Source organism: Polypterus senegalus, chromosome 2, assembly GCF_016835505.1.
Source record: "Polypterus senegalus isolate Bchr_013 chromosome 2, ASM1683550v1, whole genome shotgun sequence".
NCBI classification, from domain to species: Eukaryota; Metazoa; Chordata; class Cladistia; order Polypteriformes; family Polypteridae; genus Polypterus; species Polypterus senegalus.
Genome location: NC_053155.1, coordinates 293,032,691 through 293,053,032, shown reverse-complemented (window position 1 = coordinate 293,053,032; position 20,342 = coordinate 293,032,691). Strand labels below are relative to the sequence as shown.

The 20,342-nt window shown below is 38.0% G+C and overlaps 1 protein-coding gene across 15 annotated transcripts in view; it reads right to left on the bottom strand.

Annotated features, from left to right (window-relative positions):
* nbeaa (neurobeachin a) overlaps positions 1 to 20,342 on the bottom strand; it is an 894,135-nt gene that overhangs the window by 267,463 nt on the left and 606,330 nt on the right. For all 15 annotated transcript variants that reach the window (XM_039745777.1, XM_039745778.1, XM_039745781.1 and 12 more), the window contains one exon: positions 14,727 to 14,873. In XM_039745777.1, coding sequence (XP_039601711.1) covers positions 14,727 to 14,873 — 147 coding nt within the window. The remainder of the gene's footprint in view (positions 1 to 14,726; positions 14,874 to 20,342) is intronic.

Below are 20,342 nucleotides of genomic sequence, written 5' to 3'. Positions count from 1 at the left end.
AAGATTGTAACGAAACCTTTTTTCTCTTTTTGCCTTTTATTTTGCGTAATAACTTTTCTCTGAATTTTTGTCATTTGTTCTTTTTAAAGCTTCACTAAACATGTTTTTAAAACAAACTTTATAGGACTAAGCAATTTCTTCTGTTACGCGTTTGACTCATGTTGAATCCTACCTTCTCATAGCAGTAGCTGCTCAATTTTGGAAACCTGGAAAAGACACAGCTGCACTTTAAGTTTGAAACTCCCTGTTTAAGTTTGACATTGGCGACAACCTGAAAAAACAGGGAATATTGCGCTCCTTTGTGTGACTGTCTAAATTAAGAGAAAGGAATTGACATACTTTAAAAGGAGTTATTATTTGGAAGTGTTGGCATTCCTAGCGCATGATTGAAATGATATCCTCACGCCGTGGTCTGAGTGACTGTCCAGAAGGCCGTGATACAGCAGGGAGAGAGCATCACCATGACAAGAGTAAGGCACCCGCATCTCCAGCACAGCCCAGGTAAATTTCTGGAGAACTGTTAATGTTAAATTAGTTAAATGAAATGAGTTAAATGAAAGTGTAAGTAGAGTAACAAGGCTTTAAGAAGATATAGAGGAACAACATGATCAGCTATCCAACTTGATGAAAGACACTGAAAACTTCAAGAAGAATAAATCTAATTGGGAAAAAATGAATGAGTTAATTAACATAGAATTTCTTGCAGTGCAAATGGAATATATTGAGTTAAATGATGAGTTACTTTATTTGCTAAGTTAAGAGGAAGTGTGAAAGAAGCAACCTTAACATTTCAAGGCAAAATTGAAGACTAAATTGAATAGACTGGGTTTGGAAAACACGCCAGCATGTTTTAGTGCTTCAAAATAAACGTATCTTGGAGATGCCTTCCAATATGGTAAATGAAAAAAACTTTTAAAGCCGTTGAGTTCTGAATTCCTTTTGATGCCCCTTCTGCCGACAGTGCCTCTCAAGTTTCTGTAAAAACAACAAGTTGATTTAACTCATCGGTAACCTCCGTTAGTGTTCTTAAGATGCAGGAGGCAGAGCACGCAGCACTGCTCACTCAGTCACCCTGAAACTTTACCAAGGCAGCAGGCTCTAGATTTGGAAGAGGCATAGCTAAAGGCCAGAAGATAATCTGAAGAGACACAGCTTAAGGCCAAAAGAGAATCCAAAGGGGCACAGCTAAAAGCCAAAATAGGTCAGTTGGCTTTAGAGGATGCCATGGCAGAATCCAGTGAAAGATTGAGAGCTCTAAAAGGACACAGTGACATTCACAACATCCCAAACAGTTATAATACTTCTAAAAATCAAGTTCAGAAGAAACAATGTGGCATTTTAACAGAGCCATATGGCGCAAGCAGCAGTAGTTCTTTGCACACTAATGAACGTAAATATGAAATTTGTCAGATGATAAAAATCAGAGTTCACTTATTGAAGTAGTATGTAACCAACAAAACAAGGCGCCATACAGAAAAGTTCCTTTATTTGAAGGTGACCCGTTGCCCTATGCAAGCTTTACTTGGGCACTTGACCATTGTCATGGATGGCTGGGACCCCTGCCCGGCCGGGACGCCTCTGCCTTGGAAGGACCAGGGGAGCAAGTGTGGACAGAGTATCACCTCCCCCGGAACGGAAGATGGCAACGATACCTCGGACTCCTGCAGAGCTCCATGGGAATTGGAGTTTGTTACAGCTCAGTTGGGATCCGGGGGTGCTGCCAGGATGTGCTGCAACTGTCCCTGAACCCATGAGGGCGGTTCTTCCGCCACACTCAGAAGTGCTGCCGGAAGTGAGCCCTTATAAGTGACCTATACTGTATAAGGGACCAGCAGACACTACTCGGAAGCCAGAGTCGGGAGGGGGGGGGCAACTAAGCTTGTTGGAGAGGAGTGGAGGAGAAAAAGAAGAGAAGTATTGTGATTGTGCTATTGTGTTATTGGGACTGTGTTGTGCCTGTGGCAATGGAGAAGACGTTGCCCACAGGCAGAAGAAAAGAAAATAAAAACATGTATTTGTTTTATAAGTGTGCCTCCTGTGTTTGTCGTTGTCGAGTCAGGCACTGGTATAGTGCCTTTTGTTACACCATGCTATAGAAAATACGTTGGAGAGCCTTAAGGATATATTAGATTACATAGTGCAACATAACACAGGTTCACCACATGAAACCTCCCCTTATCATTCGGGATCATTTTTGCTAAATCGCTTGTAATTCGACCTCTCCAAATTAGAATCATTGCTGTTATTGAATATATCTGGAGTATAAACACATGTTTGGTCTCTTTGTAAAGGTAACATTCTCTAGTTTCACCCTTAGTAGTCAGAATCACTGTAGGTGTGACTGATCAAAAGTTATGCACATTAGAACTCACAAAAAAAACGAATTTTTTTGTTCTCGCCTAAGTTTTTTTATGAAAATAAAGGAAAATAAAGCTGCAGTAGGTAGGTGGGGACAGAAACACACTATGTACCAACAGAATAACTTGTTGACTACTCAAATTTCAAATTTGAAAAGAATACCTGTAAAAATGACATTTTTTACACCAGTTTTTATGTGGGCATGTCTAGGGGCTTTTTAGAGGGACCATTATCCACATTTTGGAACATATGGAAAAGTGTAATAAGTTTTGAATGCTTCAACCCACAGATATCAATGAGGGCTCTACTGAAAGCTTACACCTAAAGGAATCTATATCTACACACAGTGTCACTCTATTAGTTATGGAAATTCATGTTCCATAAGGAAAACAATAAAAAATACACATTTCTATGTAAAAATAGTCAATACAAGTTATGGGCCAAAAATATATTTATATTTTTATTTTTACTTTTTTTATAAAATGCACACAAACTATATATATTTCTTTTACAAACTGTTACAACACAGCGTTTTTCCATGTGCCACTTGATGGCAGCAATCACTAGCAAGCAGAAAGCACAAGGGCGCACGCGCTCTCGCCATTACATGTCCCTGCGGTTGAATACTTTCAACGCGCATATGCATCTATTATTTAATCGAACGCTTATTTACGTTTAAACTTCTACTTTTATTCATATTTAAACTGCGAAAAAACTTGGCGAAATCACAATAAACAACCACGCACCAACTCTGCAGACTGGCACAAATGCCACCTTCACGCAGCTCCGATCGTTTTGTTTACAAGTTAGTATGGCAAGTTACATATCAAAATGCTCGGCTGCTCATTGGCTGTAAGTTTTGAGTGTCAGTCACAGTGTCCAATCAAACTGGTAGATTCTACCAGAGTTCAGAGCTATACGTCACTCTCAAAGCTTTCTGTGACACTGGTTGGCTATACGAGGTGCCAGTCAACCCCAGACCCGTCGTAATTGGCCAACTTAGGTGTCTTTCGAAGCTAACACTTCCGTGTTTCATGCGGTAGCATGGTTATCGCCGACAGAAACAAATTACGTCTAAAATGAGCAATATAAGTGAAAAAAAATTACGTAGGTGGTCTCAAGTTATGAAACGTTTTCTGGAGTTTTTGTCCCTTTGAGAATATATCGTGTGTTTTGGACCTAAATCGTTTTACTGGATTATATTCGCTGGAGCCTTACGGACACAATGGGATCAATACTGCTCGGAAATATTGATGTTTGACTTGCAGGGGGTCTTCAAAGGTAGGCACAGTCAACTCTTAAAAGTATGTACTTCTCTGTAAAAAAGGCTTTAGTGTCAGTGCTGTGGTTGTTGTGTGTCAAAATGGTTTATATCATCGGAAAGACGAGACTTTGAAGTTTCATTTGATGGGTAGGGTGTCGAGATGCATGGCAGATGGGCATGCACACATTACTGTAACATTTTTGAACGCTGTTATGTCCCGGGACCGGCACGTGTGTGCGTTAAGAGGTTTAAAAGCTGAATAGACTTGCCACCAGAGGAAAGTTACATAGGAGCCAGGAAGCAGCTTGAAAGTTATAATGGTAACCAGATACAGATAGATGATGTATACCTGGACAAAGCAATGAAGTGGCCTCAGATAAAGTCTGAGAGACTTATGCAACTTTTCTTACTAGTTGTATGAATATTATGTCCAAAGTGTAGAATGGACAAGAATTTGACAGAAATACAAACATTCATACTGTATTGTATCAAAGCTACCATTCCAGTTGCAAGACAAGTAAGAAAGTATAGTTTATGATATTGAGAAAAATCAAGACCAGAATGCATGACTTGCTGACCTAATTGACTTTCTATGTTGGAAGGCTAAAATATCTTTGCATCCTCCGCATGGAAAAGCTTATCAAAGACATACAGTATACCCAGGAAGCAAAAGGAAAAGGCTGAAAACAAAAATCTTGCATGAAAAGTGGCCCAAGAAGAAGCAGATCTGCTAAAAACATTACAGTTGCTGCTGAAAAGGGGACTCAAGGCACCTCTGTTAAAAAGGCAACAATAGCTGTCTGTGCATTCAGTAAACCCTGCTTACAGTATTTTGCAATGAAAGTCATACCCTTATTGAATGCAATAAGATCAAGAAACTAGCAAACAAAGGTAGGATTGACTTTTTGAAATCTAAAAGTGTATGCTTCAAGTGCCTTAAGTAAGGGCATTTTAGAAAAAGACTGTGTAGAAAAATTAAATGTTAAATATGTTCTCAGCTACATTCAGATATCATGCATATGAACAAAGAAAATAAAGCTTCATCAATTAAAAAGAGGACAACAGTACTGAAAAGAAGGATATCTTCTGCTCAAAAAGAGGAGACAACAATACTGAAAAGAAGGATATCTCTGTGGAATGAGATACATGCAATGCAACTGGAGCTGTTACGGAGTGTGTGCTAGCTGTGGTAAAGGTCAAGTCCAAAATGAGTGAAAAGTTTATAGAAACCTATGCCTTTATAGATTCTGACATTACAGTAACATTCTGCACAGAAGACCTTCAAAGACAATTAAACCTTTAAGGAAGAAGAACTCAGATTCACATCAGCACAGTAGAAATTGATAAGGTCAATAAATGAAAACTAGTAAAATGTTCTGTCCTATTAGAATTATAAGTCTGTGGAGTTGAAGAAAATGTATTCATTGAATTACCAAAGGTTTACAAACTAAACTTCATCCTAGTGAAAAAAGAGAACATTCCAAGGCAAGAGGGCATTGTGAAATGGTCTTACCTCAAAAATGGGCATCTATCGCAGATTGAAGCAGTAGTGGGCTTGTTAATAGGTACAAATGTCCCTAAAGCCATGGATTCATGGCGAGTCATACACAGTAGAGGTGAAGGTGTGTATGCTGTGAAGACGGTTCTTGCATTGATTCATTGTCAATGGTCTGCTACAGGGGTCAGATAATGAAGACTGCAATGATATACAGTCAGTCATGTGTCAAGAGTCAGTCAGGGACTGCAGAACTGGTGGATGGATGCCATCTGACAAACAATAGCTGCATAGCTGAATAGTGTGCTATTGGCCTCAACAGAAAACTTTAAAAGAACCAAGAATTCCACGAGGATTACAAAATATTCATGAAAGTTATCTTAGATAACGTATATGCTGTTGAGATGCACACAGAACAGTTGTCCCTTAGAGAAGGCGGAGTATGTTAATTTCCTTATCATGAAGTATATCATCCAAAGGAAAACAAAATAGAGTGGTTTTTGACCCTACTGCCACTTCCTAACCTAACACTCTCATTGGAGTCCTTACAAGATTTAGAGAGCAGCCAGTAGGATGAATAGCAGATATTAAATTGATGTTCCACTAAGTAAAAGTTTGAGATGATAGCACTGATCTTCTTCATTTCCTGGGGTAGCCAGAAGGTAACTGGAACGATGAACTGGAAGAATTCAAAATGACAATACATCTCTTTGGAGCTAGATCCTCACCAAGTTGTGCTTCTTATGCTTTGTGAAAAACAGCTGAGGATGCAAGAAACACAGATTCTGAAGAAGCAATTCACACTGTGCTTCACAATTTCTACATGAATGACTGTCTAAAGTAAGTTGCAACAGAAAAACAAGCTATAATATTGGCAAGAGATCTTCAAGCCTTGTGTTTCAGAGGAGGATTTCACTCGACCAAATATGTGAGTAACAGCAGAGCAGTCTTGTTGTCCATGCCTGAAGAAGACAGAACTATTGAACAAAAGGACTTAGACTTAAGCCATCATATCTTACCAACAGAGCAAGTCCTTGATGTTCAATAGTGCATTTAAACTGATAGTTTCAAGTTGCAGATAAAATTACAAGATAAGCCTACCACAAGATGTGGTATTCTGTTAATTGTCAGTTCAGTATATGACCCCCTTGGATTTTTAGCATCAGTTATACTGTCTGCTAAGCGTATCCTAAGAGACCTGTGTAAGGAGAAACATGGATGGGATGAAGATGGTGGAGATGTGGAAGTTAAGTACGTCCAGAAATGGAGAATTGGATGTTCAACTTTCAGCTAATTGAGGATTATAATGTGAGCAGTGCATCAAACCTACATGGTTTGGACACAGAGTCAGCAAAAATGCATCATTTTAGAGACACCTCTGAAGATAGCTCTGGCACTGCTTCTTATCTTCTAACTAACAAAGAACATAAGAGACATTGCTCATTTTTAATGGGGAAATCAAGAGTGGCACCACTGAAACCTGCCACCATACCAAGGTTAGAATTAACAGCAACTGTTGTGGCAATCAAAATAGATAAGGTGCTAAAATGTGAACTTCAAATTCCCCTACAAGAATCAAGTTTTTGGACTAATAGCAGCACTGTATTCAGGTACAATGAAAACGAAAGTGCTCTCTTGAAAACCTTTGTTGCCAACAGAGTCACTTACAACCCTCACAATGGAGGCACATCACATCTGCTTTAAATAAAGCTGACCAAGGGTCAAGAGAATCAACTATAAGAAGTTTCCTCAAAAGTAAGACATGGATTCAAGGCCCAAACTTCCAGTTAAAGCCAGAACATGAATGGCCGAAAAGACCTGATGAAGTTCTTGCTCACTGAAGATAATCCAGAAATTAAAGGCTGTGTAGTAAACTTAATAAGTTTGGAAAAGAAATTTAAAACTGTAAAGGAACTGATAGACTACAATTCAGAGTGGCTACATTTGAAGAAAGCAGTGGCATGGTATCTTAGATTCAAAGAAATGCCGCTGCATTCCAATTTTTGATCAGTCAGTCTGAATATGACCCAGAAAGACAAAAACACTTATCACGGAACATTTGAAGGAATATAAATCGACAATGTGGTCAATGACTTGTACACAGCTGAAGCAGAGCTTATACATCACAATTACACACTTATCCGGAAGAGATTAAAGCTTTACAGAAAAATCATCATGTAAAGAAAAACAACCAAATCTACAAACTACACCCAGCCCTGCAAACTAGAATTCTAAAAGTCACAGGCAAATTCAGCAAAGCTGCTATGCCAGAGGAAGCTAAACACCCTGCAATTCTTCACAAAAGTTCACATGCTGCTTCTATTATTTTGCAGCACATCCACAAAGAAAATGGACATTGTGGATGTAACTATATGCTAACACAGTTGCATCAGAAATATTTGATCCTTCAGGCTTATTCAACTATCAGAAGAATCATTTCAAAGTACACAATTTGTAGAAGACACCATGCAAAAACAGGTGAGTAAAAAATAGCATATTTGTTAGAAGATCTTCTACTCCTTTGCCTTTTACCAATGTTGGAGTTGACTACTTTGGACCTTTTCAAGTTAAAAGAGGGCAAATCTTCGTCCAGAGGTATGGAGTAATTTTCACTTCCCTAATAATAAGAGCTGTATACATTTAGTTTGCATGCAGTTTAGATACTGATTCCTGCATTAATGCAATACATTGCTTACTTTGTAGAAAAGGACAAGTGAAAGTCTTGCACTTGGATAATGGGAAAATCTTTGCTGGTACGTAAAGCAATCAAAGATGTTGACCAGAAGATAATAAGCAACATGATGATTAAGAAAGAAATTAAATGGACTATCAGCCCACCATCAGCTTTGCATCATGGCAGCATATGGGAATGACAAATTAGAAGTCCTAAACTCAATACTTAATCAACAAACATTAGATGATGAAAGTCTCAAACAGTAATGTGTGAAGTAGAATCTGTCATCAACAACAGACCCCTCACTAAGGTATCAGATGACCCAAATGACTTGGAAGCACTGATACTCAAGACTCAACCTGTCATACCGCCATTACTTTTTTTTAAAAAAATGATCAGGATACACAAAGACAATGGAAACAAGTTGAATATATTGCTGATTTGTTTTGGAAAAGATGGATTAAAAGTGTTTTTACCATTACTTCAAGAATGTCAAAAATGGCTTACACCAAGAAGAAATCTTGAACCAGTAGACACTGTATTGATAGCAGACGAAGCTAAACCCTGTAACTCTTTGGTAATGGGGCAAGTCATCAAGACAATGCCAGATGCCAAAAGTGCAGTCAGAAGAGTCTGTGGTGTGCAGACCAAAACTAGTGTACTGGACAGACTGGACACAAGCATTTATCTGCTCCAAGAAATACACAATTATTGTTTATGAATGAGTTAAGGCTCTTATTTAAGTAATACTGTAGTAATTGTCTATGCCCTCAGCATAAACAATTAGGTGCATTAGGTAATTTGGCAGCTAGTTAGTTTATGTTAAATCAATAAAAGTATTTTCCTAGTTATGTTAAAACATTTGCCATATTTTAGTGCATAGTGAATGGAAAGTTCAATTATAACCCCTACAAGCTAAATTGTAAATGGAAAATTCTAATTATTTTGTGTCATTCTGACTACATTCTGAGTTCAGTTTATAATCAACCTTACAGCTACCATAAAAAACCTCACACTGTTCTAGTGTGGTGCTGCACTCGGAAGAGATGGTTCATCGTGTGGTGGGTGCGCACATGCTTCTAATCCTTACAGTTAGTAAGGCATGGCAGGCAAACAGTTTCAAACTGTACTGAACATAATAAATGTATTAAAGTGAAGCCTATTTAAATTATCCATAGAAAAATAATACAACTTTTAAGGATAGAGAAGGGGTCTCCAACTCCAGTCCTGGAGCAGCAAAATCTGGTCACTAATTAAGAAAAGGGTTAGAATGAAAATGTGTAGCCACAGTAGCTCTCCAGGACTGGAGCTGGAGACCACTGGTATAGAGAGTAACTGAAGCTTAAAATGAGAAAGCTAAGATTGTAATGAAACAGAGAAGAAACCTTTTTTCCCTTTTTGACTTTTATTCTGCGTATTTAATAACTTTTTTCAAAATTTTTGTGATTTGCTCTTTTAAAGGCCAAGAGGTCATTAAAGGCCTTTAATGACCTCTTGGGCACAGCCATCACCAGTGTGTCTGTCTGCAGAGAGAGTGTCGACCTTGTCGAGAGGTTTACTTACCTTGGCAGTGACATTCATGTCTCTGGCGACTCTTCTTATGAAGTCAGTAAACGGCTTATGAAGTCAGTAAACGGATTGGAAGGGCATGGGGGGCTCCCGATATCTATGCAAAAGGACGAAGGTCCAAGTCTTTAGAGTCCTGGAGCTTCCTGTCTTTCTATATGGTTGTGAGACATGGATGCTATCCAATGATCTGAGATGAAGATTGGACTCCTTCGGTACTGTGTCTCTTCAAAAAATCCTTGGATACCGCTGGTTTGACTTTGTGTCGAATGAGCGGTTGCTCATGGAGTCCTGAATGAGGCACATTATCTGCATTGTGAGGGAGCGTCAGTTACGGCACTATGGCCATGTGGCGCGTTTCCTTGAGGGTGATCCAGCTTGTAAGATCCTCATTGTTAGGGACCCAAGTGGCTGGACTAGGCCAAGGGGTCGCCCACGTAACACCTGGCTGCGGCAGATAGAGGGTCATTTCTGGAGGGTGGGACTGGACTGCGTGTCTGCCTGGGGGGGGTGGCAAACCGGGATCCCGAGTTGTTTCGTCGTGTAGTGGGTATGGCAACGCACTATACCGGTGCATGCTCCCCAACTTGACTTGACTTGATTCATTCTTTTAAAACTTTCACTAAATGAGAGGTATGAGATTCAAGTTTGAGATGCTGAATTCATAAAACAGAAGCGCTACCCATTGTGCTACCCACATTCCGACTTTATTATTGCTAATTTATTTTCTTCGGATGAATAATATAAGGGGGTGGGATGGTGGCACAGTGGGTAGCGCTGCTACCTCGCAGTTTTGCTTCCTGAGTCCTCCCTGCGTGGAGTTTGCATGTTCTCCCCATGTCTGCATGGGTTTCCTCTGGGTGCACTGGTTTCCTCCCACAGTCCCACAGTCCAAAGACATGCAGGTTAGGTGAATTGGCAATTCTAAATTGTCCTTTGTGTATGTTTGTGTGTGTGTGTGTGTGTGCCCTGCGGTGGGCTGGCGCCCTGCCCAGGTTTTGTTTCCTGCCTTGCGCTCTGTGTTGGCTGGAATTGGCTCCAGCAGACCCCCATGACCCTGTAGTTTGGATAATAGATGGATGAATAATATAAGACACTGAATTCTTTTAGTAATCTTATGGAAGCATGGCCAAACAATTCAAACAATAGACTTCAAACAAGGCTGTTTATTCAAATTACAACCTATCCTCATTTTGAGACACAAATTTCTCATTCCAAAAGAAAGCAAGGTATTGTACGCAATGCACATATAATTATAAAAACAAAAAAAATGTCTACTGGATATAAAATAAAGACCATATAAAACTCAACACGCTTGCTGTAGAACTGAAGTAACAACCAAATATAGCCTGAAATTAATTCAGATTCAGAAGTTTACGTACTACAAATTAACATTTATGTGTATTTTCTGTTTCTGTTATTAGATGATAGAGTGAAACAGACTTGCTATTAGAAAACAGGGACAAAAAGAAAACATGTTGTCTAGAGCAGTGATGGTGAACCTTTTAGAGACCGAGTGCCCAAACTGCAACCCAAAACCCACTTATTTATCGCAAAGTGCCAACACGTCAATTTTACCTAAATACTGAGGTTTTAGTTTACAAAAAACAACTCATACGTTAACATCCTTTGTCTTAAAAGAAAAACACAATAACAGAGCTTTCAATGATACAAACAACTTTTAAATGAAAGGTAAAAGTTTGCATTTGGCGTGCTTTTGAATAATTAATGTGATTTTTGCTGTTGTATGCATGCTGATAATTTGTCTGACCTTGCCTCATACTTTGTAAGTTTGACAGCAACACATGCAGCACTCAGGTCATCTGCTAGTTTGTTTCTGGTGTCAGATTTGATATAATTCAAAGATGAAAACAGCTGCTCACAAGCATAAGATGATCCAAACAAAGTAAGGAAAGCAATCCCAAGTGCTTTCATTGACTTAAAATTATTTGGCAGAGAATTCCACACTTTAAGGATTTCATTTTCAGAGCTAACTGTGCTCTCCTTTCTCATCCCTTCTGTCTTCTCAAATGTTTCACACAGGTCTTCCCCATTAACCTTCGTTCCCGTTCTCTCTCTCTTTTTTTCCCCTTTCCATCCGCCTCGCACTTCTATTATATATTATGCGGACGTGGATTAGGTGTGGCGATTAGCGGCTCCCGGAAACAATTACAGATGCGGACGACTCCTCACCTGGGAACTTAAGTGAGGACCACCTGCATCATGAAGCTCCACGTAACCGCTATGGCCACACTACCACGCCCTCCTCTAAGCCGTGAGTACGGCGATTATCTATTAAAACTGGCCTTTTCAATTTTGAGCTGTGGACCCACCATACCACATCCCCTCCAACCTTACCACAAGAATCACCTTCGTCACAGACTCAACAAGCTGCCGTCCGCGCCACACCCTTACGCCTTACCCCAGACAGGGGAGGGAGGAAGTGCCCCCATCAGGCTGCTGGGCAGAGGGGCGGGTGATGTGAGAAATGTCCTCAGGCACGCGTGGAGAGGGGAAGGGGAGCAGCCCAGCCCCGCGTCCCTCTGGCTTTCTAGTAACAAACTCTGTGTTGGGGTGACGGCGCGCGTGCCCACTCTGGCACGCAAGCTATTGGTTCGCCACCACTGGTTTAGGGTAAGTGGTGGGTAGGACCACACCATGAAAATCCATCTAGACACTTGTTAACAATTGCACATGATTTAACAACATCACATCAAGTCACTTGTTAAACGGTTTAGGGAAACTAAGTAAAATAAAATATTCATATTGTCATTATCTATTTTAAATTTTACATGTGCATGACTTAACCATTACAACAAAATCACTTAAATTTTTAAGGAAAATACATAAATAATTTTAAAATGTTAGTAATATATTATTATTGTTATTATTATTTTATATGATGCACTTTCTTGTAGGTTCCCAAACTGCATATCACATACCCAATTTACTGTACATATTGTAGCTCTGGGTACTTTTTATTTTCAGAGATTTTTCATGGAATTTAAAGCTAAATGTCCTTTATAATTAATTATCCTGATTGAAAAATATGTGCCAATTTTCATCTTTCTCCCCAGTCTGGGAACCTGTTTTTTAAATTACACAGCAAAATGAATAGATTGCACAATCAAACCAACAGGCCTTGCATGGTTGCAGAATGATCAAACAATGCAGACTTTTGATTTTGAAATTAGATATTTTCATTATTTTTTCCAATAAAGGTTAAAACATCAAGTGTTCATTTGTTTAGTTAAAATGCACATTTATTGACCACTTGCCTCTTGATGTAAATATTCTGGGAAGGAAAAATGCTAAAACAAAAGATGATAAACACTAGTTAACAAAGGTTCAGAACAAAAAGCTAATGATGAAATTCACATTAATAAAGAATAAAAATGTAATTGTGTCCCAGGGCAAAATGACCCATAAATAATAATTACTTATGATTTTTTACACATATTTATTTCAAAAAAGAGTCGTGGATGCTGGAGTCTTTAATGGCACCATTGGGTTATTCCTTGGCTCTATTAGTAAAATAAATTCAATACTTAAAACAGTTTTTCTATCATAGACTTCAAAAACAAAACCACATCTACTATAAATATAAAAATAAGCCGTATAATAACAACAGGCTTAGCTTTGACTCCATCCAGAGACTAGAATGTACAGTGTTATCAAAAAATAATCCGTTCAGTCTTCTAGCTTGCTTTAATAGTTCACGATCATATTTCAAACAAGACGATACATTGCAAGATTGCCTTAGCAAGCTGTAGTAGTAGGGAGTTGCACCATGTTAGTCATTACAGATTCAATGAGAAGTCAAGTAAAATGTTTTGAATGCAGGAATCACACATAATTCTTCATTTACAAATCTCCACAGCTTATCTTGACTTGATCAGAAGAAAAGAAAAAATGAGTACTAGATAGGACAAAAATGAATCACAGGGCACAATGTCACGTAAGCATACACCCATTCTCATACCTGCCCAATACGGAGATACCAAGTAAAACAGATATCTTTGAGAAGTGAAGGGTAAAAAGAAGGCTCGGAGAAAACCAAAGTGGACACAGACAGTGGCTGGACTGAGAATCAAACCCTAATTTCAGGCAGCAGTAACAACTATTATGTCTGGAGACACTATTTTGTCTATTCTTTGATCATTCCCTATGGCAGCACATATACCTTATGTTCTATGGAGTAAAACCAACATTTGTACGCATGCAACGGGAGGAAATGTGATGTAAATGTCCACAATGTGCAGGAGAATAAATGGATAAAGCATCACTTAAGTAGGTTTGTTAGGCTTCACTGAAGCATCAGGGCTAAAGGCAACAATGCTTTACGATTAAACAATGCTGCCCTTTAAAATACAAGGACAGGAAAAAAAATACCCCATAATAAAGAGTAATACTCTTTAAGACTAACAGCATTTTACTAAAACTTGCTTTTGACATTTACATATGATAAAATGTTATACTTTTTATAGATTTTCCCTTATCACGTTTGTGTCTTCCTGGAAAGCCTACTTCTGACCATGACATTTCTTTAATTCAGTGTGTGCCACTGGTGTGTGCCACTTCTGCTGCTTCATTTCTACAATGCTGCCTGCTGTTGTACCACATTGGCAGCTGAGTAACACTTTCACAGTTCTTTATTAGAACTTATTGGTAAAAACTATTTTGAATATTTTGCTAAATGTTCCTGTTTGCTTATTTAAAAACACTGGATTTTAGTCAGTGTAAATAATTTGTCCTAAAAACATAATCCTACCCTGTTTCTAAACGGGATAGAAGACAGCTGGAAAAGTGCACTGGATTAAGATGTGTAGATATATACATTTTCTACAATTTTATTTGAAGCATAACTTTGAAAAGGTACATTTCAGAATCACTTCTGGAAGAAAACAATAGTTGTAATGTTCAGGATTACAATAGAAGTCCTAGATTTAACCAAGATATTTTGATCCATCATAAACTACCACAGAGAGGCACACACACAAAGGCACAGACTACAGCAAATGGTTCAATCATGTTCAGTAATGAGTAAAACATCATTTAAACATCTGTTTAAATTTTAAATCTATTACTATACTACCTTCTGTTTAATGTAAGGAGAAAGTACAAATTATGAACTTACAAGAATCTTTTCTGTATTGCTAACCCATTAAGCTTTGAACATCAAACTTTACATTGTAACACTCTGACATTCATTCCCTTGCAATAACAGACACGATTAACAAGAAGAGTGAGCACAGAAACACAGAAGCGAGTCCAACACAGTATTAACACTCTAAAATGTATTGAAAATACAGTTTGTTTGTCTCAAAGAGATAAAAAAATAATGCTCAAACATAATAATGGTTGGTTACCTGCCAGATTGTCAATCTCCTTTTCTTGTAAAAGACTGACAGCATCATCATCTCCTTCCAGCATGAGCTCAGCTTCTGCATTTTGGTTCACTACTGCTTGGCTACGGAAGCTTTTCTTTGATTTCAAGACATCATCTTCTTCTGTACCTAAATTAAAAAAAAACACAGAAAAAATTACAATCACATGAACAAAAGGTAAAAAAAAAATCCATACTTTGTAAAAGGTACGCTTTCACAAAAATGTATTTTAAAAACATGGCTTAGGAAAATATTTATAATAAACCCCATCTAAAACTCTTTGGTTTAATTGATTTTTCAAGAACCTCAAAAACAAATGCAATATATTATTTGCAAACTGATAAAAGAATTACAAATGTGAAGATAAAATGGGTCCCTGTAATTATTGACTTATATCATTATGCTTTGTCAAGTATGGAATTTATATTCAGAAATACACTAAAATGTATTTATCCGAAAACAATAACCAAAATGAATTTGATATGAATTCAGAAGGAAAAGACCCCACCGGCGACACAGTGAGTAGTGCTGTTGCCTCGCAGTAAGGAGACCCGGGTTTACTTCCCGGATCCTCCCTGTATCTGTGTGGGTTTCCTCTGGGTACTCCGGTTTACTCCCACAGTCCAAAGACATGCAGGTTAGGCGCATTGGCGATCCTAAATTGTCCCGTGTGTGCTTGGTGTGTGTGTGCCTTGCAGTGAGCTGGTTCCCTACCTGGGGTATATTCCTGCCTTGCTCCCTGTGCTGGCTGGGATTGGCTCCAGCAGACCCCCGTGACCCTGTGTTATGACATAGCGGGTTGGACAATGGCTGGCTGAAGATCCCACCAAACATACTGATTATGGCTTTTTTCAATAGCATTGATCCAGTATTCTAGGATCATATCCCATGCTTTGGCATTGTCCATGTGCAGTTTTTATGTTGTTCCTACATCTGCATGGGCTATTCCTTCTCCATCTTTAAAGATATGCATGTCTGGTGAATTGATTATTTCAGACTGGCCCTAAAACTGTGACTATGGGTGTAGGTGTGCATGTTAGGGGGATTTGCAATGGAACGGCACCTTGTCCAGGACTTATTCTTGTCTCATGCATAGTGTTTCTAGGATGGGCTCCCTTACAACCCTGAAATAGATTAAGCCAGTTTTGAGAATAATGCTTTATGTTATAACCTATTAGATAAGAATTTCAAAAAATACTTAATGTAGTTCTATAATAAATAATTATCTTGAAGATAGAAATAACTGACATCAATAGCAGCTCATGAAACTGGGTGTCAAGTTGTTTAATGGTTGAAAAGCAAAGAGTACGTACTGTTAAGCTGAAGATTCTCTTCATTAGGTTGAGGTCATTAATGGAGTCTTTTGGAGAGTGATTATTACTGCTCCTTTTAAAATAACCATCATGTCACCCTGAACAGACTGTAATCCTGATTAGACAAACCGTTCAACTGCCTTACAACAACATACAAATGTTACACTATATCCTGGATCTAATTCAGAATAGTTTAACACAGCACTTCAAGTGCTAAAAATGAAAAAAAGAGAAAAATTAGAAATAATGTTGCCATGTTTATGTTTTGTAATATTTATTTAAGATCAAATGTACTTAAATGCTTTCCTTTACTTTCCGGAAAAGAGATAACCTGATTTGAAATAAACATTTCCACTGTATTAGTTTCATATTGTTCAGTTTTTTGAATATCTAATCTCTTATGATTTTGTTATGATGTCAGTCTCCTGTGATAATGATGCACTAGCAATAATCATGAATGAGGTATGGAGGAATATTTCGGACAAAATGAAATAAATAAATAAATGCGTAAATAAATAAAAGTACTGTGAAATGTGAGCATAAATAAATAAATGTGTCATGAAATGAGAGCCTTAATAAATAAATATGTCATGAAATGAGAGCATAAATAAATAAATGTGTCACGAAATGTTTTTCGTTGTTTATTTATTTATTTCATTTTGTCCGTAACATTCCTGCAAACCGTCATGAAATACGGCTTGAAATAAAACTGTCACTTTCACTTGTCAAAGTTGAGAGGGTGGGCTCTAACACGCCCTCTAGTTACTGATTGGTGAATCGATAGCACAAGAGTTAATTAGAAAAATGCTTACTACTGCCGATGAAATGGATTCTGCCGAAGATATTACGTATTTCAGAGAGAGAATTGAAGATTTATCGGAAGAAATGACAATGTTGGCGGCCCTTTTAGACTCCGATATAGATTAAACTATTTTTGAAATTATCAAAGAACAGGTGGAACGGACTCTACTACACTCCAGTTCAGGTGACTCAGTTCCCTGCTCTGGACGTCCATCCTTTGACATTCCAGCTGAGTCAATAGAACACCTTCTGTTATGCGGTTTAAAAGTACGACAGTTTGCAGATCTATATGGTGTATCAGAGAAGACGATCACAAGGCTTAATGAGCCAGTTTGATATACGGTAAACTGCAACGGCTGTATTAGTTTAGGTACTTTGACATGGAATGCTCAAAGCAGCTCCAACTAATATTTATTGACTCAGCTGGAATGTCAAAGGATGGACGTCCAGAGCAGGGAACTGAGTCACCTGAACTGGAGTGTAGTAGAGTCTGTTCCACCTGTTCTTTGATAATTTCAAAAATAGTTTAATCTATATCGGAGTCTAAAAGGGCCGCCAACATTGTCATTTCTTCCGATAAATCTTCAATTCTCTCTGAAATACGTAGTATCTTCGGCAGAATCCATTTCATCGGCAGTAGTAAGCATTTTTCTAATTCATTCTTGTGCTGTCGATTCACCAATCAGAAACTAGAGGGCGTGTTAGAGCCCACCCTCTCAACTTTGACGAGTGAAGGTGACAGTTTTATTTTAAGCCGTATTTCACGACGGTTTGCAGGAATGTTACGGACAAAATGAAATAAATAAATAAGCAACGAAAAACATATTTCCTGACACATTTATTTATTTATGCTATCATTTCACGATACATTTATTTATTAAGGCTTCATTTCATGATACATTTATTTATTTATGCTCACATTTCACAGTACTTTTATTTATTTACGCATTTATTTAATTATTTCATTTTGTCCGAAATATTCCTCCATAATGAGGGTCTTGTGCTGATTTGAATTATTCTAGGTTAGGTGAAAGCACCATTCACTATCCTGAAAAATGTTATGGTTTCAGATAAATATTCTTAAAAAGTGGAACATGTATGCAATTATTATGTTTGCAACATTTAAACCTCTGTAATGGAAAAAGAATAATACTTCAAAATCCAATTTTTTCTGTTGTTCGGACTTAGTCAGTCTCATTCCCTCTTTAATTTCACTACTTAGGTATGAAAGAAGTGTGAAAGAAGTATAGAAGAAAGTGAAATATATTTTTCTGCACCCATATGGCCTTGGGGCAGCACGGTGGCGCAGTGGGTAGTGCTGCTGCCTCGCAGTTAGGAGACTTGGGTTCGCCTCCCGGGTCCTCCCTGCATGGTGTTTGCATGTTCTCCCCGTGTCTGTGTGGGTTTTCTCCTACAGTCCAAAGACATGCAGGTTAGGTGGATTGGCGATCCTACATTGTTCCTAGTGTGTGCTTGATATGTGTGAGTGTGTGCCCTGCGGTGGACTGGCGCCCTTCCTGGGGATTGGCTCCAGCAGACCCCCTGTGACCCTGTAGTTAGGCTATAGCACATTGGATAATGACTGACTAACTGTATAGCCTTGGCATCTAAACAAATGTTACCACAAAAAGATAAACATCAATGAAATGCATAGTTCATGTATATGCTTAAATAAAATAATGGTAGAAAAACAGAATATAGTTAATCTAAAGTTGATATACCCTCACTTAATCACATACGAAGCTCACATTTAACAGAATTCAGATCCAGCCTTTTCAGAGAGCAAAAATGTTGTCGTCTTTTTTCCCCTTAGAACACTGTACATTTCAAATATAATGCAAAAAAATAGTAATTCAAATGAAAGCTTAACTAGGTGAATGGTTGCTTTCTAAAACACACGCCAAAACATTTTAAGAACTAAGCCAAATATGTCAAATTTGACATGATGGAATAATATCTGTAGAAGGGTATAGTTAAAACACTTTTAAACTGTAACTTCAAAAGAAACTGTTTCACATGCTAACCTGGATTTCATTTATAAGATTATCTTCAGATCGCTTTGACCTACATTCTGACTTGCATAAATACCACCCCCACGTCCCCCTGCAATCCCAAATAAATCACTGTATTTTTTTTTCATTGCACTGTTAAAAGTACCTGCCAGCCTAGTTAGGCATAAATGTATGTGAAAATGATAGGAAAGACAGTGAAATGAATGAAATGTGCACAGTTAGAATAGTCCTTTCCTCACTAATCTTGTGCTTGTAAACTTGACCAAGATGATAATGCCTTGAAATGAAGCAGTCACGATGGTGCAGTAATCAAGAACATGGTTGTATGAATCTGCCTGTGTTTCTAAAAAGCTGCAGCAGCTCCATGTAAATAGCAAGATGAACTCTGCAGAGATAGGTTGGTTGTCTAATGGAACTGCTTAAATTGGATAAAGGCAAAGCCTTGATGGGAGGGATGAAGAAAAGCTAAGTAGAAAAAGAGGCTGGAAGGAGACAGAAACCTATTAGACAAAGAAGCAGCAGCCAGATGGTGCACAGACTGATGGATTTGTCCCTGTTACTGTTTTGCATGCCAGTTTTACTAAACTTTATTTTATAATTCCCCTTGTTTTTTAAGTAGTGAGGTGGTTATGGGAGCATTAATATAAAACTGGATATGTAGTACTTTGAATTTTGTGTTGTACTGCCTTCTGCTTTGGTTTTATGTAATGCTGTGGTGACTCTGAGCATTGTGTGTTATGCTATTTTGATGTAGAAAATATTTTGTTTGCTGCAATATTAGGACAGATTTCTAACATATTGAAGCTCTATGAAATTTTCAATTAAAAGCAAATATCATTTTCAAAGTAAAATAAAAAATATACATCATCTGTTGAGCAATTGTTTCAAAATAACATTTAATTTTAATATCTTGACAGTGACATATACAATAAGTGAAACATATGGAAGAAAAACTTTTTTACATGAATGCAGTTAATTTTGAATTTTCTGGCCAAAATGACGTAGTTTTTGATTATCTTATTTTAAGGTATTTCTTGTCATTTATGTTATTTCCTCTCATTATTAAATATGCTGTAATGAGTGGTTGTTCAGAGGTTCAGCCCTTGAAAACTCTAACTTAGGGTTATGAAATTCCTTAATAGGTGCTATAGACTGCACTGTAATATCTTTAGTAATTTGCTTTGAAACAGAATAATAATTGGTTTTGAAAATCACATATTTAGTAAAGTAATAAACTATAAAATATAATACATCCATCCATCCATTGACCAACCTGCCTTATCCTAACTATAGGGACACGGGGGTCTGCTGGAGCCAACACAGGGCACAAGGCAGGAAACAAACCTAGGGCAGGGCACCAGCCCACTGCAGGGCACACCCACCCACACACACTAGGGGCAATTTAGAATCGCCAGTGCCCCTAACCTGCATGTCTTTGAACATGCAAGCTCCATGCAGGGAGAACCCGGGAA